The sequence below is a fragment of the Sphaeramia orbicularis genome, chromosome 18, assembly GCF_902148855.1.
Source record: "Sphaeramia orbicularis chromosome 18, fSphaOr1.1, whole genome shotgun sequence".
Classification (NCBI taxonomy): domain Eukaryota; kingdom Metazoa; phylum Chordata; class Actinopteri; order Kurtiformes; family Apogonidae; genus Sphaeramia; species Sphaeramia orbicularis.
Window position 1 is genome coordinate 16969775 of NC_043974.1, and position 25875 is coordinate 16995649.

Below are 25875 nucleotides of genomic sequence, written 5' to 3' on the forward strand. Positions count from 1 at the left end.
TTCATATCTAGAGTTTTTTCCAGGAACAAATACCTGATTATTCATTCAAGTCCAGCCAGTTTCTTTATTAATATAACGGGCTATGTTAATGATGCCAAATACCAGAAGAATATTCTCCTAACGTATTAAAACATCCATATTCAATGAAATGTCTGTTCAATGGCCAGAGATGTTTTGGTGCACTGATGTTTCTAAAGCTTAGAAAAAACACAAGAATTGTTAATTTATTTAGTACTTGTAATATATGTTGGTACTTGGTAGTGATGTCCCGATCTGGATTTTTTTTTGCTTCTAATCTGATCCAATTTTTTTCCTTTAGGATTAGTTTAGCCAATATAGATCTGATACCAATCCGATACTGACTTTTTACAATAAAATCTTGCTTTAAATTTGGAGTCCTTATTTATAGGTCATTATACTGTTACTTGAGATCACAATTGGGCTGAATGTGGAACCTGAACTAAAACAAGTATGACACCTTTCACTCTTAATAACTTTAGTATAATTTTACACTTTCCAAGTTATTACTGTGGGACAAATTAGAACCTTTGGCAGGCCGGTTTTGGCCACTGCTGTAATGCGTCTAGTTCAGGTATTATATGGGGGTGCGTTCTGCACCGTACATTAGTGATGCATCAGCGGGTTACTCGCAGGTTGGGTTGGGGCAGGTCAAAAGAATGTCAGTTTATTTGCAGGGTGGGTTGGGTCGGGTCAAATAATTCCACAAAAGCCCAGCGGACTGAAAAAAAACCTGACTCAGGCATTACTACCAGACCTTAAAGTGAAAGTAAAACCTATAGATGTTTCACTAAGCTGTTGTACAGCTAATTTTCCTTTTCCCTACCTTCAGAAACTTTAATTTGAGGGAGCAGGATGTGTGTTTACCCCCCAGAACTGGGTCCGGATTGGCCCGATATCATGACTAAATCCAATCCAATCTTCTAAGAAAAGCCAGATCCACAGCCAATACCAATCTGTAGATCAGATCGGGACATCCCTAGTACTTGGGTATGTTTGCTCTGCTTTCGTTTAATGATTAATGAGGTCTTCGAAGATTCTTATGTGCTTACCATATTATGTACATCACACAATAATAAATCAAAATCAGTCAGTTATATTTGTAATATATTTGATGGATTGATTTTAATATCTTTTAATTGTTATAAAATAGTATTAATAATGCAACTACATTTTGCAACCACTTGCCTCCACTTCACATAAATGTTGGAATGAGGACAGAGAAACATGCCAATCTGTCTGCATCAGTTTCTCCACCACATATGTGTGCCTGCTCAGCTGACAGATTTTGTCCTGTCAAACAAAGCCAAGAGAGAAATAGCTGATGAGGAAACACATTAAGAACCACACATCCTCATTAAACTCATTAGGCAACCTTCGAAAACACTAGTGGCAGCAACATCATGACTGAGCAGTAAGAATTTGAAAGTCAACTGAAAGGCTGCGTTTTCCACATATGTCACACAGACATTTACAGGCTTAATAATTGAATTAATTAATTAATTATTCATTTATTCATTTTCTGTAACCACTTAATCCTTTGCATGGTTGTGTTAGTAAGGATGGATGGGGGGTGGGGTGAGTTGGAGCATTTCCCAGCTGACACTGGGTGACAACGGCTACAACCAGGACAGGGGGCCAATCCATCACAGGGCCGTTATACAGTACAGACACAAAATCGTTCATTCTCACATTCAGACCTAAGAGCAATTTGGGCTCAGATTAGTTAATGGCATTTACATAAATTGCACTCTATCCGTCTTCAGAACACATTCACAAAGTAAAATGAGCAAAAATATTGTCAGACTAACTTGTCATATTCTAAGTGATTATACTGAATACCAACATATAGACAAGATAAAACATGTTTATGTTTATGTTTACGCATTTGGCAGACGCTTTTTTCCAAAGCGACTTACAGGGGAAAACCAATTAAATCACTCAATCAATCAAATTTTATTTATATAGCGCCAGATCACAAGAAAGTTATCTCTTGACATTTTATATATAGAGTTGGTCAAAACCAGACTCTAAGTCAATTCTACAGAAACCCAACAGAATCCTCCAGGAGCAAACACTTGTGACTGGTGACAGTGGCGAGGAAAAACTTCCCTTTAACAGGCAGAAACCTCGAGCAGACCCAGACTCCTGGAGGACATGTTTTTATTTGTTAAAAACATGGGATTAAACGTGTCCCTTTAAAATAACATTGTCTATTTTCATTGAATGAAAATGCATTTGTGTTTCCACAGTACATATTAACTATCATTGTGGCATAAATTCTGCCATTACTGTGTCAATACATATACAAATAAAATTTTAAAAAATGTAATAACTCTAACGCACAACAGTTGAGATTAATCAACAATTGTTTTAAGCATTATTTGTTAATTCTGGACTGTTTGGGCTCAATGCACACAAAGCTTAATTTTCTGTCACACTAATTCACTACATGTCTACAAATAGGTGGGTAAACTCATTAATATAATGATGATATTAAATATTAAAGTAATTCACAGCAGTGTATATGATGGAGGAGGGGCATTAGAAAGTGCCAGAGGACACCCAATTTGGGAAATAAAAAGCTCCAAAGGCTGGCTGCTTCAAATCAGGCCAAGACGTTGATTGAATATTTGTAGGAACATGTAATAAATTAATAATTCTATGTTTAGACTTTGACAATCACAGATTGCAGACTTTTGCCTCCATCATACTGACCATCACTGCTTTGTGGTGGAGTGTGATTTCAGTGTCAATCCTATCAGTTTAGTATCAAACTGACTATGAAAATACAGAATGAAGGATACCAAATATTATGTTCAAACCCAAGGTCAAGAGCATTCATCAAATATGGCAGATTTAGAAATTAATTTAAAACATACTCTTAGCTCTGAATTATTTTCGTGATATCAACATGCAGCATGGGTGTGATTTTTCTTTTTCAAAGCCCAACAATAAAAGGTTCTTTAAAATCACAAAAATATTCCAATGGTGAAGAATCCTTTGAAGAAATTCCAGTATCATCTTCTAAGTGAATCAAGATGGGAAACAGACTGGCCTTGTCAAGTTTGAAGGTGCTGTAGTTTTTGAGTTACAGGTGCAGAGAGACATACATACAAACATGACCGTAAAACTATCAGGTTAAGATTAATAAAATGCACAAACACATCATAAGCCATGTGTCACCCCATTAGAACAGATTAACTCAACAACCACTTTGAGGGCTCTGCTGACCTAGGTTGACCCCTGTAGAGTTACCATGGCAACCATTCAGCTTTCCTACCAAGCTTAAGAATAAGGTTGTCTATCATTAGCTTGGAGAAATAGCTAAAAATACAAAATGAGGTTAGATAGATGCAAGCAGGCAAGAGTTTGTGGTGGAGAGTTTTTATAAAGCTCGTCAGACTAATGCAGAACACCTGCTATGAAATCACTGATCTGGGTGCAGCAGAAAGTGCAAAATGCTTAGAAAGTTCCAAGTACAGCACTAAAAACACTGAACCAAAATGCTTACATTGTGTCATTAAGCAGTTGTGAGTGGAAATAATAAGAGAACTGCACTCAAAACTAATGCAAACATGAAAAATGAGACTAAATCTGTGACAGCATTTGAAATGCATGAAACACAATAAGGCAGGTAGATTTACAGTGGGTGAAGTGTGCATATGATTGAAAAAGAGCATGTGCGAACCCTGAGGCTGGATCATGCAGCCTGACACAGAGTCAGAGGATTTCAAAGGATCAGCATCACAAGGAGGATTGACATGTCAGAGCAGAACACTGAGTCTGATTACAGGTCAGGTAGAGCTCCTTCAGACACTGACATCACTGACCCCTGACCTCTGCAATGCACTGGAATACAAGACTCCTGGAAAGTCTCACAACACATGAGAGGCCACATCAGTACATCAAAAGAAAGTCACTGTGAAAAAAAACAAAAACAAAAACAAGGAAATACAGACAACAGACCCACAGATCGTATTGCATAACCAGGGGCCTGACTAAGGAACTGAACAATATAGGCTACTTCTACAAATACTGAACACATGCTTAGACAGACACACCTTAAAAACATGTCATACTGAATACTTTTATACATATTTTTTCGTTTTTTGAGGAAGTGTCGGTCAGTAGGGCTGAGCATGAACTGCTCAGTCTTGTCAATGTCCACTAACACACTAATCTTATTACTGTTCTGCTGACAGTATCACAGGAAGCTAGATACCACCTCACCTTATGTCACAGTGTTATTGGCCAACACAAAACCACAGCAGTCAAACACTAGTAACTATGGTGACAACCAGGTGTGGTGTGAGGCATCAGCAGCTAACCAGTCATGTTGTATCACAGACACATAATGAGTCATGACAGGCCAACAGTTGAACTGTGTGTTAAGAAATCATACTGATCCACAAACAAACATCTGATGATGTCCATCAACAAACAGAAACATGACAAAAAGGCTGTTAATTAATTAGCTGAGGTTAACTTGGAAATCATCATTTCTACCACCAATCTATCAGACTTTTGTTCAATTATTTTCTCATAAAAATAGTTCTTTCACAACATAAAATTTCCCAACAAATACAGTCCAAGTACACTGAACAGAAAATTAAGATTGATAAAGTGCAGGGCTAATTAGGAATATTTAAGTATTTTCCACATAGAAACTGAACTATAGAATTACACCCCTGTGAAATAAACAAAACACCAACTGTAAACAGAAAGCTCTGACATTTAGGCAATGTCACAGGGCCAAAAAATGTCACATTCCCCTCAGTGTGACTCTGAGAATAGAATAAAAGAAGGTCCTTGTACCTGCAGAGGCGAGTTCATGGCTCTACTCATATCACCTTTAGAAGACGGGTGGAGAGACTCATTGAAAAAGGTGCAGCAGGAGAAGAAGAGTGAATGAGTTACAGACAGATAATACCAGCACAAAGGAGGAGAGGAGCAGCCTGCAAAGAGGCCTCAAGCTTCAAAGCAAAGCAATGTACATGAAAGAACAAACAAAAACAAAAGAGCACAGGCCCTCCTCTAAGACACTGTAGACTTTATGAATCTTCCACCAGGTCCTATCATGGTGACAACAAAACCATAAAATACTGTCAGTAAATGTACTTGGAAAAGATTATGCATCAAAGTACAAGCTGATCTGTTCAGCACGTTAGCAATAATCACAAGTTTAGTTTTTATCCATTTATACGAGACGAGTCTATTCATCCAAATGTGTACTAGTTATTTCATTCTTAATCATTAGTTTCCTCATACATAAACCCTAGACCACACAAATTCGCTTCGGTTTTAACATCTATTCACATGTGTGGCATTTTGTAATACATTTGAGCCTGTTATTCGCCCTAATGCTGTTTGGGGTTTATTTCACAATGTTACCAATGACAACGCCACTTGTGTCTAAGAGCTGTTGTGAGACAGGATGTGGCGTTGTTGATTTCTGTTACGTGTTAGTTACAGCAAGCTGAGAGGCAGCACTGTAGAGAGAAACCAACACCAGCGCTCTGTCAGAGTGGGTGTGTGAGGGCGATGCATGACTGGGCCTGAGTGTTACAAAACAGTGCACTACAAGATGTTCTGGAGTTCAGAAAATGAGGGCGGTACACTGCTACTGAACTTTGGCTGCATAAAGACTATAAACAAATAACTTAACACAGGCAACAACAAAAATGAAAACAATTATCTTAGGCATTTACGTTGTGACAAACTTAGCGTCTGTTGTAACAGCTGTATGAAGTACAGGTTTATCAATTATTTGCTATTATTAGTACTGACAGATTATCAAATACAGAACTGGTGCTGCATTTCTTTATTTATTTATTTTTTTATCCAGCACTCTTATCTGTACTGGAGACTACAAACTGAGACTCAAATGTTAGTAAAATGTAAGTTTTACTAGTATTACTTATTTTTTACCTCACCCTAGGGATGCTTTAATCTATCAGCCAGACGTCAGTATCTGTGACTTCACTCTCTGATGATGTGACCACTCAGCCATGGAGTCTGGGAATGCAGCCGCACTCCAGTCAGATCTGATTCCACTTAATTCAAGTTCACTAATGTAAAATGTTAAACTGCAAGAAGTTAACATGCTAAGCGTTAGCAACAAGACAGCATGAAAACAAAGTAAAGAAACAGTGGTAAAGGCTGCTGAACAAACTGGTACTTGAAACATTGGTATCAGCATCCACCCAGGATTAACACATCAGTGCATCCTTCCTATTTTTTCTCTGGGAGCAATTTCGTTTACTATACTCAGCTAACTTTATAAAAAAAATGCTATTGGGAGATATCCACACTTTCTATTTATAATACTGAAATGTGCTCTTTTATTTACATTTAAAGGCTCTACAATAAAATAATGACTTAGAGTCTCTTTCTGACATTTTATTTTTACTGTAAATGTAGGTTGGTTCCAAATAGGGCTGTACCAATATATCGACCAAACACTGGCATCAGCTGATATTTGCTGAAAGCTTCTTCACAGCCAGTATTAGTATTGGCATATAAGATGGGATTTCACAGATGGCAGTGAGTGATATTTATCTGTTGAGTTATATCAAAGTTTTTTTTTTTTCGTATATTTTACTTTTCAACTTGACAATGCAACTCAATAACAATGCAATGGGGCTAAAACACTCTTAAACATTTAGCCTATTTTTCTACAAGAAACAATGATATCTGTGTTTTCTTGGCACATAAGTGGGGTATAAAGTAACAGTAACAAAATAAATAGAAATCATTTGTATCAGCATCAGTTGTCAGCCAAATTGTCATTCTAAATATCTTTTCTGTCCTAGAATTTTGCAAATGGTGCACTAATCAGCTAACGAATCAGCCCTTAAGAAAACATACCAGTTGACCCCTGTTGATGCATCTCAGACAACTTGTCTGCTGGGTCTGCAGGCACTAATGTGACTTAGATAACCCCAGGTGACTCAGCGAGATAACAAGATACAACATGCACATGAGATTGTTGTGGCTTTCGTCTTTTAGACAGCTAAATAAGCAGCGTTTCCCCACTGCAAGCACTGAGAACACAAAGGTTATTTCCAAAAATGGAGGTTTCCAAGTTATCAAGTTCAGTCATTACAGTTATTATGATAAAGTCTCCCATTTGAGTATTTCCCCATGTTTTAACCATGCTATGAACATGAAGAGGAGGCCTTGGTGTGAGAGAGAGATCAGTGTGAGAAAATAGTGTTTTCAGGGTGACTGAGAACAGACGATGGTGATGACATCTTGAGATATTCATTCTCAGTCTACAACAGATAATAGGGAGGAACTCTCTTTTTTGATGTACTGTTAATCAAGTCAAAGCTGATTCTCTCGCTTTTTCTTCAGTCCATCTCCATCCTCCTACACAGATTTCTCCTCTCTCCCTTTCCATGTCTCACCCTTGTTTTTTTACGCCTCCTCCTCCTCTCTTCATTCCCTCCTACAGGCTGCAGGTTTCCTTTAGCTCATGTATGCAAAGCTTTGTGAGTTCATGCAAAAGGGGGTATACAGCGTACTACAACCAAACAAGTACACAAAACCCTGTAGAGAAAGTAAAGTGTGAATTTGGAGCTAGGCTACTAAATGAAAGACCATGGGTAAAGATAGCCATTATGATGATCCAAAAGACCAAAAATAGAATATTCAACTTGTTCAATTCCAAAGAAAATTTCCTGCGGTTTTAAAGCAACATGAATAAGAACTAATGCCCAAATCAATCTTTTACTTGCACATTTCTTCACATCTACAAAATGTATGTTTGATGGTAATAAAACCGAAGACAATAATATTCTAGATATTTGTATCAGTCTCTCATTTACCATTTCCCAACTCTTATCATCAGTGGATTGGGAGCTTGCTGGGCCTAAATAGAGCACAAAAGAAAAAATAAGATCATAAAGAAAATTACATTAATTATAGTTCACATGTACCAGTAAAAAATGGGAAATACCACAATCCCTGTTTACTACCTGAACCATCACCACGCAAATAAGCATCTATGGCCTCAATTAGACCCATACCCTGGAACACACAGAAAGGCACCACATCACAGTCTACTTTTTCTTCAGTAGTAGAAATGCTAGGAGCACATGGTGCTGCTTATTAATAGAATAGTATTATTTTAACTGTATAACGAAGTACAGCGGGTTTTTGGGAAGGAGATTATATGGAAACAGTAACAGAGTATTTCTGAGCTGAAGGAACTGCAACTGAAACAACTATGTGACAACTAGGAACACAAATTAAAACAGAACCCAACAGCCTTGCAAACTAGTATTACATAACTTTATAAGGAACCCAAGGAATGTTGATGAAATAGCATTACACATCATGAATAATATTTTTGTTAAGTCATTTTCAGCTGCAGGAAGGTCTGGTCCTTCAGTCACTAAATGCCACTAAGGCAATTCATAAATTACATAAAATGGTATGAACTGCAGTTTTAAGAGGAATGTGACTCAAGTTGCATACAGTTAGAAATAGAAGACTTAAGAAAAAAAAAAAAAAAAAAAAAAAAAGGTAAAAAACCACGGATAGAGCCTTGGGGCACCTCACTCCTTATTGAAAGAAATGGACCAAGATAATGAACAAAAAATTTCTGAGTATACAGACAAACCACTTAAACAACATTTACATGAAGTTAATACAGCAGCATATACTTAAATTTACACAGTTAACATGACTTTCATTCCTTTTTAATGGAGCAGTGTCATGGTTCAATTCGTGGCCATCATAGTTCCTCCAAGGTCTTAATTTATGAGTATTAAATGAAAGGTTTATACTCAAGATGATATGTTTCAGTTCATTAAAAATAGAGAGTGCTTCCTTTACGTGGTACACTTATGAAACTTAAAACTCTGCAGACACTGTTTTAGAGGCGCCCCCAAACCTTGCCATTTCTACCCCTACAAGGCCCCATGACATGTCCTGACTGCTTCAGTGAAACAGCCATCTGGACACCAAACAACATGGGACTAAATGGATCTGTTGGGTTACATAAGGCAAGCAGGGCCTCGGCTTTCATTACTGACTATGCAGACCCACTCCACACCATTACATTATTTACACGGACTCTTATAGTGTTACATTGTGGTATGGGACGAACACAGAGCCAGGAGGAAGGGGACTGAGACCTATTAACTAATGGCTGCCTGCTGTGCCAGGACAAAACAAGTGCTACAACAAACCCAGATAAAAGGATATAGAGAAAGCTGAGACCACTGCAGGGTTTTCTGTATTCTGGAGGTTTTAGGTGCTGTGGTGGCATGGGGGAAGGGGGAATCTCATCAGGGGAAATTGGTTAGCCCTCACCAGTTTTTGCATAATTTTGAACCACTAAAAGGTCGATTGATAGTGGATTTTTAAAGATCGATATAATGATATTTTGGAGCAGGGAAAAGCTGACGGTCAACTAATTGGACAATACCATCCCTGTTCCTACAAATAACTACTGAATGGTACAAAGTGAAAATAATAAATACCAAAACAGTTAAATATGATTTACTGATTATCCAGGAATTATTCAATCAACCTACAACTAAATCGCAAAAAATCTAGGAAGTATGTTTATCACTTAGAGATTACTGTCCCTTACAGTAAGAATTTCCAGTTTAGATGCCTAATACTACACAAAATTTGCCCTATTGCCACTGATTCATAAACTAAACCCTCTGTCTACTCATCCACACCAGCAAATCTCAGCAAAGTTTTTTTTTTTTTTTTTTTATTTAGTTAAGTTTAGAAGCTGCATAAAAGCATCTTCTGCAGGTGAAACATTAGGAATAATGGCAGTGAAATCCATGGTCTAAGATGATGTTCTGATTTCACAATAAGCCTGGGAACATTTGGTGAAGGTCAGCTCTCCTACATCCTCCCCATCATTTTGCCGCTCTATTTCTTCTGAACACTGTTCAGTGACTGGGTGAGGATTATCTCTTGCAAGTGTTTGTTGTGATAAACTGCATCTCCTCTGAGGAATCAAAAAAGGGAGATAGAATGGAAAGACTTCCTTTATTTGTTAGAATTAAAAGACCTGTGAGTAGTCAAGCCTGATATCTCCTTCTACCATTAACTATTAAAAATACACTGGTAAGCAACACTATTGAACATGGAGACTTTACTATGACCACACACATACTACTCCACTTTCACCTGCGAATCAATCTGGCACTGAGAATACAATACCACATCAGGTATGAGGATCCTCTTTGAACAAATTACATATGTGAGGAACTTAACCTGGCATCTGTCTGACTTTGTGTGATATGAGTTTATGTACTTTACATGTCCTTTCAACAAAATAAATCCACCACAGAAATTGATATTGCGTCATTTCTCATGACTGGCAACAATACACTCTCTAATCCCCATGATACCTTCAGGATAACTTCAATATCTTGTTGCTAAACAACATGATATTCACCTCATGATACATTTCCAAAGAAACAGCAGCTAAGAGAACCTCCAACACACACAGCCAGCCTCCTGACTGTGTATGGCAGCATATATGTTTGTTGGCAGACTGGAGTGTTGTCCTGCAGTTTTGCTCAATGTGTCTGTGCCTTTTCTCTGGTTACTTCCCATGGGACTGTGGAGGGATTCCCCCCCTCCCCACCAGCTGCTGTGCTCTGAGAGAGAAAACCCAGTGGCATGCTTTGGAAAGAGAAACATTTAGACATGCAACTAAAAATACTTGCAACATAAAGAGATGGGTATATTAATTTGCCTCTTTGGAACAAATAAATGTCTCGATCACCATGAGTACATGAAGATGTGCTTCTCTTTTACAAGAGGGAACATCTTTCTAGAATCAGACAAGGCATTGCATTCATAAGCCAACACCAATGACTTGTAAAGTATTTATCAGTTCATGAAAGACTCAGTTTTTCCAGTGAATATCTTCTTTGAGTGAATTTGTGTTCAGTTCAATCTGGCATATAGGAAGAGATCCGTGAAGGATTTTATTTTCAGTGACATTTGTGAAAAAAATTGGGTTGACGGTTGAATGGAAACGTGTCAGCTGACACAGTGTGGGGCAATCACAAAGTAATGAGGACTCCGAGAAGACAACAGACAAAGCAGAAGTGCAGACTGAGTGAACAGGCAGCCCACATCCGCAGAACAGAGGAAATAAAACACGAGAGGGGGTGAACGCACACAGACACATACATGCAGGAAGATACTGCGCCGACACACGAGCAGGCAGTCACATTTAATGACACAGAACAGATGTAAACAGCTGACAGGGTAGGCTACATCCATATGTTGAGCTCAAACTGTGCGCGCACGCACACACACACACACACACACACACTGAAGTGAAATCAGGGATCGCACTAGCCCCCATTAACCCTTCTGTACAGTGCAGTATTGTAGTTTCTAGCAGCTTAGCAGAGAGATTTTCAACAGCAACTCCAGCCAAGCCATTTGTTAAAGGGACTGGATGGCAGTATTTAGGTCTCTGCCTCTTCCTAGGAATGTAGGCAGAGGCAGAGTTATTTTAGTTCCAATTTCAGTTTTCTGCAGAACCAGATCCTTATCTGAGGTGTCCACCGATAGTAAGGACTATGTTTTATACAGAAAAAAGACCAATTCAATCCAACACAAACTGAATCAAAATATCAACTACAACATACTCAAACATTTCTGTCATTAAGCAGCATCTAAGTTTTTGATGACATCTGATGCACCTGTCAACAAGTACAATGTTCTGTCACTGACTATTCTGGAAACTAGGGATGAGCATGAATAATCAATTATTCAATTAGTCAAAATACTAAGGATAGTTGACTTCTTTTTCTAAGAGTCAACAAATTTTTAAATGGAGTGGAGGTGAGAACCTTATAACTTAATGCCTGTAAAAACTTTATCCCATAATTTTTTTCCCATTATTGTCTATACAACATTGATGCTGCTGGTAAAGTAAGTTTATTTCAGTATGTTTAACCAATGTATTATGCAATGTGTTATCTCTGCATTTTCCAACTTCCAGTAAAAATAATATTACTATGAGGAATTACGTGTATTGCCAAAATGTCATGAAAAACATATTAGCATATCGTTAGCCTCATAGCAAACTTGCTAGGGGTGTCACGGTGCAGAAAAATTTCGGTTTGGTATGTTTTCGGTACAGGGGTCTTTGGTTCAACACATTTTCTATGTGTTTTCGGTACAGTGAAGGAGACCAGAAAGGGGGGGGGGGTTCCTTAACTACCGAAGACCAATGGGTTCTGTGCCTCTGTTATACTCTCTGTTGTCATTTTAAACCCCCACCCCCCCACTCGGCGCCCTAGCCTCAGAATAAAGTTGGGGTTTTTTTTGCAGCGGCACTGAGAATTCTGCAGCGGTGCCGCTGCAGAATGTATACAGGGGAAACCCTGCACATGGGTTCTGCTTGCGGCCACCCTGCTTCCTGAGTGTTTGCATTTTTCACGTAGTCTACATGTAGGGCTGGGTGATAAAACGATAACAATATATATCGCGATATTAACTTTTCCTCGATAGAAATATGAGACATGCTCAAAACAATTTTGATAGAATTCATTCACCCATGTATTGATAGACATAAGAACAGCCAATCATAATTAAGTAGCGCCACACCAAACCAATCACACTAGAGCCACAGCAAGTTAGGTTGACACACACAGCACAGGCGTAAGAGCAGCCGCAGCACACACGCTAATGTTTGGATAGCAACGGGAGGTAGCGAGAGTTCCCTCGGGAGAAAATGTGACCGAGAACTCAGTCGACCGGGTTACTGAAAAGTAGGGTGCTGCATAGAAGCCAGGAGTCGGACATTCAAAGCATGTTAAGTTTCATTTTTGGTTTACGCCAGTTATGGCAGTTACGGGACGCTCCCCCGGTATTGTTTTGTGAACATGGTCTGTTTTTAAAGCTTTTGCCTGCTGGCCAGATGTTTACTTTAGTTTTAAATATACATACCCATTTTATTAATCTGAAACAGTTGTATAACGTTCTTCAGCACATCTGTCATGTTCAACCTCTGACATAAAATAAATCATTTAAATCAAAAATAATCTTCTGATGTCGTCACAACTAATTTACGAGTAACAGAAAATTTAAGCTTGACAAAAATAGTGATTTGATTTTTATCATGATACATATTGATATTGTCGGATATGAAAAAAATTACTGTTATATGATTTTTTTCCATATCACCCAGCCCTAGCTAAAAGTATTCGTTCGGTACACCTCTGTATTGTATCATAGGCCTTGAACCGAAACGGGTTGGTATAAACGAGTGCATCATTACACCCCTAATAACTGCCTAAGTTATATTTTTGGTCAAATTGTGATATCTGAATAACTTTACTCTCCTAACACTGCAGCTTCATTTTGCAGAATTGGTTATGAGCCGAAAAAATATAACTATGGCAATTATGCTATGAGGCTAACGATATATTAGTATAAAGATAAGACAGAGAGAAACAAACATATGCACGTCACTTGTTTTCCTTTAACATCTGAATGATGTGTAATGTATTTGTTTACACCCAGTGCTCTTTGCATCAGACCTGAGACATTTCAATATTATCTCCACCTTGGTCAATGTACAACTCCAACTTGCACAGACATGAGCGCTTAAATGTATTTCACTTTGTTGATATTAGCATGTGTACTCTGACTTGGCACATTTCAAATTCATCATTGGATTTAAAAGGTTGTAAAGATTCCTTCTCACAGCTGCTGCAGATGAGAGAAAGCTACTCATTTTTCAGAGCTGCAGCTAACACAAGTAAAGATTATTCCCATCTATTAACACTGAAAAACAAACAATAAAGACACCTGTTATAATTCCATTGGATATGCATTTAAATGGTCTCTTGACTAAACAAAATAAATGCTAAACATAATCAGATTACTCTAATATGACAAAGAAAAGCATCAAAACCTCTCTTTTGGGAAGCTTGGACCTAGTGTTGCTTTCGTCAATGAAAATTATGACGAAATATCTTCATCAATGAACCTTTATCGCATGACGAAAACAAGACGAGACATAATGAAAATGGTGGTCCTGTGATTATAACTATAATTAAATGTGTAATGCAATACTGTTGACTAATAAAAACAAGACTACCTGTAGTTTACAAAACAAAAACTGTGATAAAATGTCTCTTCATTTTCATTAACGAGACAAGACGAATTGATGTTATAATCTTTAGTTGCATTACTGCAGGTGTGCCGTGAAATTGTGAGGTACACAGGTTATCAGGCAGTTCGCCTCCTCCAGTTCGCACCTTCCGTCTCATGCTCCAAACGTTCAGGGTCCAAAAAGACCTGCTCCCAGTCTGGGTCCGCATGGTACAGTAGTACAACCCGAACCGAGCCAGATGGGACCTGACGGGTCGGGCTGGGTTCAGACGCAACTGTGTCAGACACAGTTAGGGTTTGATCAGAAATATGCAGCCCGAGCAGGGCTTTACCACACGGATATCCCCTCCCAATAAGGCTTCTCTAGACGTAGGCTATTTGTGCAGTACAGTGACCGACCAAAGACTCACTAGACTTGCCCTCATGAATATTCATATAGATATCGAACTTGACAGCATATATTTCTGAGTCCATAAGGATGGTAAGATAACCTTGTTTGAACTAAAATGGGTTTAACTAAAAGAAAATGTTAGTTTTGTCTCGACTATATTGACCACATTAAATAGAATTGCATGACCAAAAAGAGAGTAAAATACAATTTTCATTGACTAAAACAAGACGAAAATAGTCATATTATTTTCACTAAAATACAACTAAAATGCTCAGAGTTGTAGTCCACTAAAACTTGACAAGACGAAAGAACTATGAACATGGCTAAAACTAATAAAGACTGAAATGAGAGTTTGGCACAAAGACAAGACTAAAATTAAAACAGGCTGCCAAAAGCAACACTACTTGGACATGCATAATTCTCTAATTCTTCCTTGAATAAAGGCTAAGGATTGATTAATTACCAAAATATTAAAACAAAGGCTATCTACAGTACAACAGAGTGTATTGCCTGGCATTTGTGTTTGAACGATGAAGAGGAAGTTAAATAGTGTGAATAACAATAAAATGCTCTTGTGACCTTAAAAAGTACAAAAGGCCACAGTGACTAGAAATGACTTTGTCCAGTGAAGCATTTCAGTGAAATGTGCAGAAATGTCTGAGAATGGACCACTGGCTGTGCACGCTGGTGGAAAATCATTAAACCTTTATTAATTAAATCCACAATGTGGAAAAACAAAGGGGGTCAGGCCAACACAAGGCTTCACTGTAAACCACTTTACAGAAACATGGTATGGAAACATCTCTCCTCCACCGCATGCTCGCACACACACCTCCTTTGCTCATTCATTATTTCTCTGAGTCAGCGACTGGCGTCTCAGTTGTGCTGTGGAGTGTGTTTTTCAGGCTGTCCAACACTCCTCCAGCTCTCAACAGCAAGCTCTTGTCTCTCACATTCCCAGAGGTCATATGGAGGCTGCTTTAATAACTTACTACATAACAACATTTTGGTTGCTTCTGCTACTACATGAACTAAATTATTACTTAGATCAGCCTTTGTGTCTCCGGCAGCCCTTTTCAATAAAGTGTGAACTCAATATGTGGCTTATTACTATGGGGACTGTCTCCAATCACATTAAATCATTTTAATATTAAGGAAATCTTTATTATTTGTCATTTCCTATGTAATACAGAAGCAGAGTTCAAACTTAGTGTAAGGTCAGCTTACAATGAAATAAGGAAAGCAATTTCAACCCCATGTGGAGAGAGGGAACAGGGAAGATTGGCTGCAAAAGGAAAGCAGAGCATGAACATGTTCAGTTAGTTTTGTTTTTTTTTTCTCAATTATAGGCTACACACATAAACTGTGTTCACTTCAAGCTGGCAACCTGTCCAGGTGAGGTAAACTCTGAAAACATAACTAATCGCTGTTGGTGCAACATCTAAATAAATAAGTTAAACAAAATAAATATGGTCACTGCATTATGTTTTAGATAAGAACGATATTGCGAGTAATAAGAATAGAACCAAAGACAGTATTTCACTAAAATAAACAATAACATTTAATGGACCTAATTTTTAGCTTAAGTAAATGCCAGGCTCAATACAACTGGTGACTCTGCATTCCAACTTGAACAAGTTGGGAGTTTTGAAGGTTTATGCACACCATTATCTACAACACCATCTATGAAACAAAAATCAGTGTTCCTAGTCATCCTAGGAGGGGTTGAGTTAACAAATGTTTCCCTACTTTTGAGCACAATTTATAGCTTTTATAGAGCAGCAAAAATGGTGTGGTGCATGTGCAGCCTTAGAAATACAAGCAGAGATCCTCATTTCATACCATCTTCATTTGGATGATAAACTGCTTTCTTTTTATTTTGCTCTCTGCTCTACAATCACCTCCGCTCTAGCGCTCTGTGGCTTCAGTGTTTTAATGGAGTGCAAGGGGGCATTTTTACAGCTGACCTATTAGAGCAAATAAAACATTACAAGAGAACTGTTTATACCCAGGCAGTTTCTAGTTTATGGTAATCACTTTACACTCAGTTGTTCATATGAAAAACTGACCAAAGTTGAAGTGAAAGAGGTGTAAAGTCACAAGACATTTTAAGCGCATCAATCACATTGAGATCTTGGCAGAGGCTGACACACAAATGTCAAGCATCACTTGACTGAATTATATCCTTAATGAGTCTTCACGATGAGAGGAGACATTATTACATCCTGAATTAGCTCACGGAATTTGATTAAAGCTCCCAGTAAGTTCTAGTGCTGATATTGTGATGCATTCCTGTAAGCCTGTCTGCACATCCAGGAAACCAGACAAAACTATGCACATGTTAGCATGAGAAAGATCCAGTCCAAAATACAGTCACAAAGCATTTCTGGTTTGACAGCTTTGTTTCAAAACCCCATCTTGAAAACTTGTACAAGATAAAGCCTGCTTGTTATAAAGCATTTGCCCAAGGATGTGTATTCATTAAAAGCCACACTGCAGCAAAACACACAAACTACTGGGTCCGAAAGGTGCACACAACATACAAAGGCCAGGCTTTGTTCCCTGAACTGCTCCAAGCTACCGGGAAACACTGTGGAAGAGGCAAGCCAAGTCTCCTTTGTGTGTGTGTGTGTGTGTGTGTGTGTGTGTGTGTGTGTGTGTGTGTGTGTGTGTGTGTGTGTGTGTGTGTGTGTGAACCTTTGACCTTCCTTAGGGAAGCTGCTCCAGTGGGAAGGAAGGGGGAGCTGATGTTATCATAAAGACTGCTGGGCCTGCACAGCCCAGTCTTATCCCAGTTCAACCAATGTATTCTTCTGAAGGAGGCCCACAGCAGTTTACTCTAGATAAGATGAGCTGCATCTGTAGTTGTGCAAACAACTTGAAACATTGTGAAAATTAATCCACCACTGCTGTCCCCCACAATGAGCAGTTTTTAGCCCACACATAGTTGATAAGAGTGCCTCAGTGCTCATTCTAATCCCTGTAACGGAAGTAACCCCTGTATGCAGAACACCTGACCTACACAGAGATCCATAGTATACCAGCAAATTAAAATCTGTCATTTTATTGGTCACAGCAGTGCGCTTGATATTTAGTAGGTATATATCTGCATGTGTTGCAAAATCTTTGTCCCCAGCCTCACTGTGCAAAGACCCATACTGCTCTGCCTCTTATTGGCTCTGACCTTGACATTTTACTTTACTAAATGCATGCATACCTTGGAAACAATGCCCTGTAATTCCCCAAACAACCTTAAAACATGCACATAATTCACAATCATAAAAAACATATTTTAGAATTTATTTTAAAATTAATTGAAAAAAATCTTTTTCATAATTTATTTTTTATTTCTTTTTCACATGTTCATGGATATAAAATACAACAAACAGTACAGCAAGACAAGTTGAGGGTTACAGTATTCAACAAAAGACATCCATAAATAATACAATAAAAGGAAAATAAGTGCATCACAGTACCATTTCAATCACATTATTACGATAATTGAAAAAATTCTGAATTATTTTTGTCATGAAATAAGCTGGAATGTCCATTACACTTGTGTCCAGCTCTGAAAGGCCACTTCCAGACCCAGCACCACCAAAACACTGTCCACAAATCATCTCCCCTCAACCAACACCTTCATGGCAAAAGAGACCTACATATCTACCTTTAACAAAGCAAGGTTCATCAAATTTCCATGGTTCAAATCTGACCAAACAGAATGCATCTATTGCAAATAGTATAGAGCAAACATGTAAACAGTGCTTTTGCTGTTGTAACAACATCAGAAATGAAAGATAAAAAAGACCAATGTTTCCAAAGAACAAATCTTGTGCTGTGAGAGTTTCAGCACCAAACAGTGGCACTGAGGAGTCTAGTTCAGTTTTTGACAACTAAATAATAATCTTTAAAGATAATCTTTATACCAACTAGATGCAGCTCTTAAATCATGCTCCAGTACCTAAAAGTCAAAACAACTAATGAAATGTAAAAGTGCTATGAAAGTACTGTGAAATTTAGTTTTGCACGTCATCTCTCAGATACTTAAAATACTTATCATGGTAATACAGCACAAAAAGTTGAGTCCACATATCGCCACAAACGGAGACTAAACATCTGCTCATAGTATAAATGACAGCACATTTGCCGCAAAACAAAAAAAAATCCAACAATTCCATCTGACACTATCGCTACATCATCTGAAAGCATCCATTAAATAACTTTTTCTGAGTGAAGTTCTCCATTAAAGCCAGAATGCAGCTGTTCTTTTATATGAGTCTGTCTGCTGCCACAGAACAAACACACACTGCTTCAACAGACATCTCTTTTTTTGTATTTTTAGCAACCTTATCCTCTTTGTTACTTCAGGTCAGCTTGCTAAAGCTTATTAGGTATGAGAATGATGTAATGCTCTTTGTTCCCTTCCTGCTCCAGCGCTCTGTTAACCTTTGTGTAAGCAGAGGAAAGTCTTTGTATGAGGTCATTACATCTACATGAAAACGAATGTGTTTACTTGTGTTTGATCAGCATGTGCTGATTATGTAGAGGAAACCAGTGTTTGACCCATTTCAATTTGAGGATTATATCCATATTTAACCTGGTAAAAATATACCACAGGACCATCCTGACAATTAGGTGAATCAGCGAAGACAGTAACCACCCACAGACAGACAGACACAGAAGGTGCATCTCAGGGCTGAAATAAAGTGTCTGTGCAGTTATAACCACCAGATATGCCAGAGAAACTGACAGCAGCTCATTACTCGAATACTAGACATTAGCACAATGACAGCCTAACTGCTGAAAAACATGTATTCAACACTAAATGTCTACAATTGAGCCTATAGACCAGCCTGACCCTAGAATTAGAGTTGAGTGAATAACAAATGAGTCAGTGTGAGCTAGAGTGAAAGATGGTGACGTCAGCTCCTGAAGGTGAACACAAGGCCAGAAACAGACATCCCAAATGGGCATTTTATCATAGCGAATACCCTGGGATTTATCACCTTGACTGGAACAAACTGAAATTCCAAGATTTTGTAAGTTATCCAAAAAAAACAACAGAGATTTATAGCAGACTATTTCTCTGAGCAAAAAACAAAATAAGAGACAAGTTTTGAACCATGAAGCAGGTTCTTGGATTACACAAGACCAATCAGTTAAAGGTATTTTTATGAAATACTGGCAGAGCTAATTTGCAAAGATTATCAGAGGTCACTTCAATATCTTGTTACAATTAGTGAAAAGTACTAGTTTTAGACCGTTTCAGATACCCATGGAGGTTTTAATTCAGTTCAGTGTTCACACCATTATCTTAATAAATAGTATAATGCATGATCAGGCTAAATGTAATCTCCAAAGTAACTCTACTGTGGATTGCTTACACACTTATGGAACTAGTTCTTTAGTGTTAAACTGATTAAATCAGTGGGATATTATAAAAACTATCAGTCTTTGCAGAATATAGCCTTCTCAAGTGGAATTACTGACTTTGAAGGAAAATACTAGCTCAAAAGATTAAAGTCACTCACATCCACACTAGTTTGATGATCATTTCTAGATTTATTGATTTAGATGTTCAGGGGCTAATATTAGTTGATTAATTGCCTTCCTGCTCCAAATGATCATCAATATATCAACCGCCATTGGCCGACCTTTAGTTCTACTCTTTCACTTTGACACTTAACTGAAAGTTAGTGCTTTTCCCCTGACAGAATCAACTCAACTTTGCTCAGCTTGGCTTTAGCTGGTAGCGTGCTGCATTTCCACTGTAAGTATAGTACTCCCTACCAGGAACTATTGTGACGCCATCTTCAGCACAGCTGCAGCTACATGCAAAGCAACAATGAAGGAGGAAACTTAGAACTGTAAACTAGAATTTCCAATGCAAAATATAAAACCTGGTTTTGTCAGGTGAGAGCAAATATAATCAGAGCTAACATCTGTGGTAGGGTAATCACAATGTGGACAACTTAAAAATTTTTCCTCAGGCACTTTGAGAGATTTACTGCTAGCCTGGTGTCATACATTAGCACAGCAATGATTCTGTTTCAACCAAACTGTGATGTGCTTGATTTTAATTGATTGTAGGATTACTTTGGCTTTCTTGGAACCTCAGCAAAAGTGGAACTAGAAAGAGTATCTGATGGTATCTGCTGTCATGTAACACAAACATAAAAAGTGTTGTGCTTGGTCAAGGTGAGTTAAGCTAATATTGTCAGTGGGAAAGCAGCACAATATATTCCATAAGTATAAAGTATGTTTGCACATAGTCATCCTCCACTATCTCCAATACCATCAAAACTTATGGCTGAAACACAAGCAACCCATTCTACCCAACCACAGCTCCTGTTGGCCTTGTGTTGTCTGTGTAGCTGCCTTTGGCCCTGAAATAAAGTTATGTTAGTGCCAAAGGCAGGAGGAGGCACGTGTGGTCTACATATGTTGGCTTCATAACTACATAACCAAGCCCTTTTGCACACAACCTTAAATCAACCTTTAGTTCTCAGACAGAAATCTGGATGCTCTCTTCACTGATGAAAAATACAGACTCCCAAAAAACCTGCAGGTAAACCAACAAAGACTAGTAGTTGCCACAGACATATTACAGTCAGGAAGTTAATAATTCACACTAATAACATTAATGACTATAAGTAATGTCACTAGTTACATCTGGGTTAATAACTCATCTCTACTGACTATATTGTGGAGTAATGATCTGTAATAGCATGGAGATTAGATCAATGAACAATTACCAGTATTTCTGAAGATCTCTTTAAGACCTGCTCACCTGTTATAAGACCTCTAGATGTGAAACTCAAAGATTCATGGAACCCATTAAAGACTTCCTTCAGGTTTCCTGGACCCCTCTCACCCACCTAACAACCCTTCCTTTTTAATTTCCTTCCCTCTCATGAAAGGCTAATAAATATTAAGACCAGAACACACAGGTTCCAGAACAGCACATATCCTGAAGTTGTCTGCCTTGTTAGCACTTTTAAAGTAGCACTAGAGGCCACTGGAAGGTTTAAAAACCAGGGCAATAAGGCAGAAGTGCTTAAAACACTTTACTAAGTGGATTGTGCAAGGTCTCTGCCAATTCTAATACGTAAAGGAGTTTATTCAACACAACTTTTAAGCTTTTATGATTATTTTATGGGTTATTTTAAAACTTGATTAAAGTACTGTTAGAATTATGTCCTTTGAGTAAGTGGTTTAAGTGAGTTCGTGAAAGACATCTACAGCATGCAAGACTTCAGCAAACTTAGATGTTGCAAGCCATACCGGGTGACATGCATCTAAGAAGCTTATATTCGGTACAACATAAGTCTGACATGTCTAAAAAGAATGACAAAAACAACTACACTATGAATTGCAAGTTAAGATACAAGTCGATGTAGACAAAACATCAGCATGGGTCATCACTCTATGCTACTTGCATCGTAGTAAACACTGAAGCTGAGTACTGCACTGTTGGAATAATAGTGTGTGTGTGTGTATATACTGTATATAGTATCGATGGTGATGGTGGACAGTGCATATTGCTCCACTATGAAAATTTTTGGAGCCAAGACAAAACATATTACTTTTCTGGTCATCTGTCATCCATGACAACATAAAATCATATGTTGTATTCTCAGTTTAAGGCTTAGTGTGTGACATTTAAAACTTGAAGACTGCAATAAATTCAATACCCACCACCATCACTTATGGTGGCCACAAAGAAATGCAAAAGGACCTCATAAAAGCTGGTACTTGTTTTGTCCACTATGTTTTTCTACTTAAGGGGATATTATCTGTAGTTAACACTAATCACTGATGGCAATGGTAATGCACCTTAAAAGTGTATCTGTTCAGTGCCGCTGTAGAACTATGGTGTACTCTGTAGAGCTGCACTGCTCCCTATGTCGATAATACCATGAAAACACAATTATTCTTATTTTGGAAGACTATGCAGTAATGTAAACATAATTATGTGCATGTCATTACATCTATCTAAATCTTACACAATGGACCTTAAGTATAAAAAGTGCCAATAAAATACTGAATCTCTCACGTACCCCTGGTATTTTTAATACTCCTCCAAAGGAGCACTGCAAATAAAAATTCAGTGAATGTCCTCAATCTTACTTTACAAACCACACCTCCTGATTTAATTGACTTGCCCAGCTCTATAAGCCATTTATCCAAGAAGCTGCACTGGGGTAAACACATCCTAATCAAGTGGCATTAGCACAGGTATGAAATGCATCTTCACATTCATGGTCATTAGGGTAGGGTTACTCTGACGGCAGGTGTCTGTGTGATTGTGCTTATATATGTTCAAGGCCTTCTTATCCCATAGGGCCAACACCTAGCTTGTTATGAGCAGATGGTCATAATTACCAGAGCACAGAGAGCAGCAGTAGAGAAGTGGGGGTGTCGCTTTAAATCGCTGCGTGGACAGATTGATTTCTGCAACCTGGATGGGGTAATCCTCTTTTCAGCAAGGAAAGGCCAAGGTAGCCTCCCTTTTATCCCCCACTGTCATCGCTGGCTGCTTCACTGTACAGCTGAACTCTCTGTTGATTTTATCTACAGCCTTCTACTATATCCTGTGCAAGTGAACTAATTGAGATGAAGTGACACATGTTCAGACACAGTCAAGGAGATTGGTTTTAGGAGGGTGCCATGTTTGTTCTCTGTGAACTCAAAACAACCAAAACAAAGCAAAAGTACTATATTAAACAACATAAACATCCTCTTCACCACATGACAAAGTAAAAGGGCTTCAATTTGGATTCAAGACTATGCTTTTGAGGAGACTAGCGATCTTGACTCGTTTTTTTTTTTTTTTTTTTTTCTCAATAGTATATGTTGAGGAAGAGGAACTCAATGCTAGTCTGATGTTTTTTTAAGCTTTTTCTTCTTTTAAGTCTACTTTACTAGAGCAAAAACTTACTTTACAAAGATTGGAGCTGCATATGGTTGTGCTTGAATGCAAAACTAAATGACCCATTAAAAAGGATTTGGACTTTTTAATAGGGTTAGTACAGAAAATAAACTCTTAAATAAAAAAGAAAATCCCCTTGTAAGTGTTGTAAAGCTAAGACAACATGGAGCTCATATGTTGTGAAAGAGGACTAGCTAAGCCACTTTTAACGCTTTGGAAACAACTGCAGTGAGAAGTAGCTCTACAAGATGTGGCAGAAGTGATAAATGTTGTTGTGTGATGTTTAAAGTTGTGGCTGTCATCATGAGAAGACTGAAACTGGGGGATTTTTTTTTTTTTTTTTTTTTTTCCAGAGTGTGTTGTGAAACGTGTCGGGGCGGAGGGAGGATGTGCTTTCACCGTTAGAAGAAAGAAGCAGGTGGCGATAAAACAAAAGGCGCTTCTCGGAACAGCTAGCTCGCCAGTTGAAAAAGAAAACAGTACAAAGCAAACTGACCTGCATGTGTAATGTCGGACAGGTCGTAGTTCTTGGCGCTTCGGGGAAACTCCTTCAGTTTTCGGTTGGATAAGTTGAGAGCCCCGCTCGCGGCAGCCTCCTCGAGCGCCTTCTCCACGCTCCGGCTGGCCGCTACTGTGGCCGGCAGCTGGGCTCCATCCCCAGCAGCCATCAAACGGACAGGTCTACCTCCTCTTTTACTTTGTTTGAAGCGTCCCCTCCACTTTCATACCCCGCAGGTCCGATTAAACTCCACGCTGAGGGCTCCCCCCGGTCAACTTCCGCAAAAGTACACAATTAAATCCGACAAAAAAGCGCTGAGTTGTAGCGTGAGTTGTGATTGCGTCCCTCACACAACGGGAGCGACCGTTCCCACTAATAACCGAGTCCAATGCGCGAGCTGTCAATCTTTCAGGAAGTCGTATCAAGCTCGAAAGTGTCGTAACGACGCAACAGGAAAAGCACGACTTTCCTTCAATGTAAAAGTCCCACACAGCTGGCTTCCCCAAATTCAGGGTAAGGCAGTGTTTTTCAACCTTGGGGTCCGGAACCTATGTGGAGTCACCTGAAATTCAAATGGGGTCGCCTGAAATTTCTCGTAATTGATAAAAAATAAATAAATAAATAAAAATAAAAATTACTGATTAAAAAAAAAATATTTGGTGAGTTGAGAGGGACAATCATAATACACTAGTCAACATTAGCTAGGGATCAGTTTTATATTTGCACAATAATTGATGTTGTATAATATTTTGGGTGACTTATGTTTATGTTTATGTTTACGCATTTGGCAGACGCTTTTTTCCAAAGCGACTTACAGGGGAAAACCAATTAAATCACTCAATCAATCAAATTTTATTTATATAGCGCCAGATCACAAGAAAGTTATCTCTTGACATTTTATATATAGAGTTGGTCAAAACCAGACTCTAAGTCAATTTACAGAAACCCAACAGAATCCTCCAGGAGCAAACACTTGTGACTGGTGACAGTGGCGAGGAAAAACTTCCCTTTAACAGCAGAAACCTGGAGCAGACCCAGACTCCTGGAGGATGGCCGTCTGCCTTGACCAGTTGGGGTTAAAGAGAGAGAGTAGAGAAGGGGAAAAAGAGAGAGCGATAGAGATAGGGACTGGGGGAGAGGGGGAGAAGGGGGGAGTAGGGGGAGACACATGGAGGCGGTTGAGGATAAGTGAGTGGTGATGATGAGGGCAGGGAAGAGGCCAGACCACCGCAGCAGGTCCAGAGATAATCGTGAAAGAATCTGTGGTTGTCCTGGGAAAAACCTTATTAGAATATTTAAAATGGAATGTTTGAAAGTGCTAGGACAGGAGGTGCTCTCGGAAGAGCTGGGTCTTCAGGAGCTTCTTGAAGATAGGCAGGGATGACTCTGTTCTTGTAGCACTTGGTAGAGCGTTCCACCAACGTGGAACGACCCATGAAAAGAGCCTGGATTGTCTTGTACAAGGTCTGGGGACCACCAGACTACGTTCCCCAGACGAGCGGAGTGGTCGTGGGGCGACATAAGCTTTTATTAGTGCACCTAAGTAGACAGGAGCAGACCCACGGAGAATTTTGTAGGCTAGGATTAAAGATTTGAATTTGATGCGGGCAGCTATGGGTAGCCAGTGTAACTCAATGAGTAAGGGGGTGACATGTGCCCTTTTAGGCTGATTGAAGACCAGACGCGCTGCTGCATTCTGGACCATCTGTAGTGGTTTGACAACACAAGCTGGGAGGCCCGTTAGAAGAGCATTGCAGTAGTCAAGACGGGAGATAACCATAGTCTGCACTAGGAGCTGGGTAGCCTGTTCGGTTAGGTATGGCCTGATCTTTCTTAGGTTGAACAGAGTGAAACGGCATGATCGGGTGACAGAGGCAACGTGATCCGTGAAGGTCAACTGATTATCAATCA

The 25875-nt window shown here is 38.8% G+C and overlaps 1 protein-coding gene across 3 annotated transcripts in view; it reads right to left on the reverse strand.

Annotated features, from left to right (window-relative positions):
- lrch4 (leucine-rich repeats and calponin homology (CH) domain containing 4) overlaps positions 1 to 24373 on the reverse strand; it is a 78486-nt gene extending 54113 nt beyond the window's left edge. For all 3 annotated transcript variants that reach the window (XM_030162158.1, XM_030162157.1, XM_030162156.1), the window contains exon 1: positions 23962 to 24373. In XM_030162158.1, the coding sequence (XP_030018018.1) occupies positions 23962 to 24133 (172 nt within the window). In that variant the 5' untranslated portion in view covers positions 24134 to 24373. The remainder of the gene's footprint in view (positions 1 to 23961) is intronic.
- Positions 24374 to 25875: the final 1502 nt, after the last annotated feature.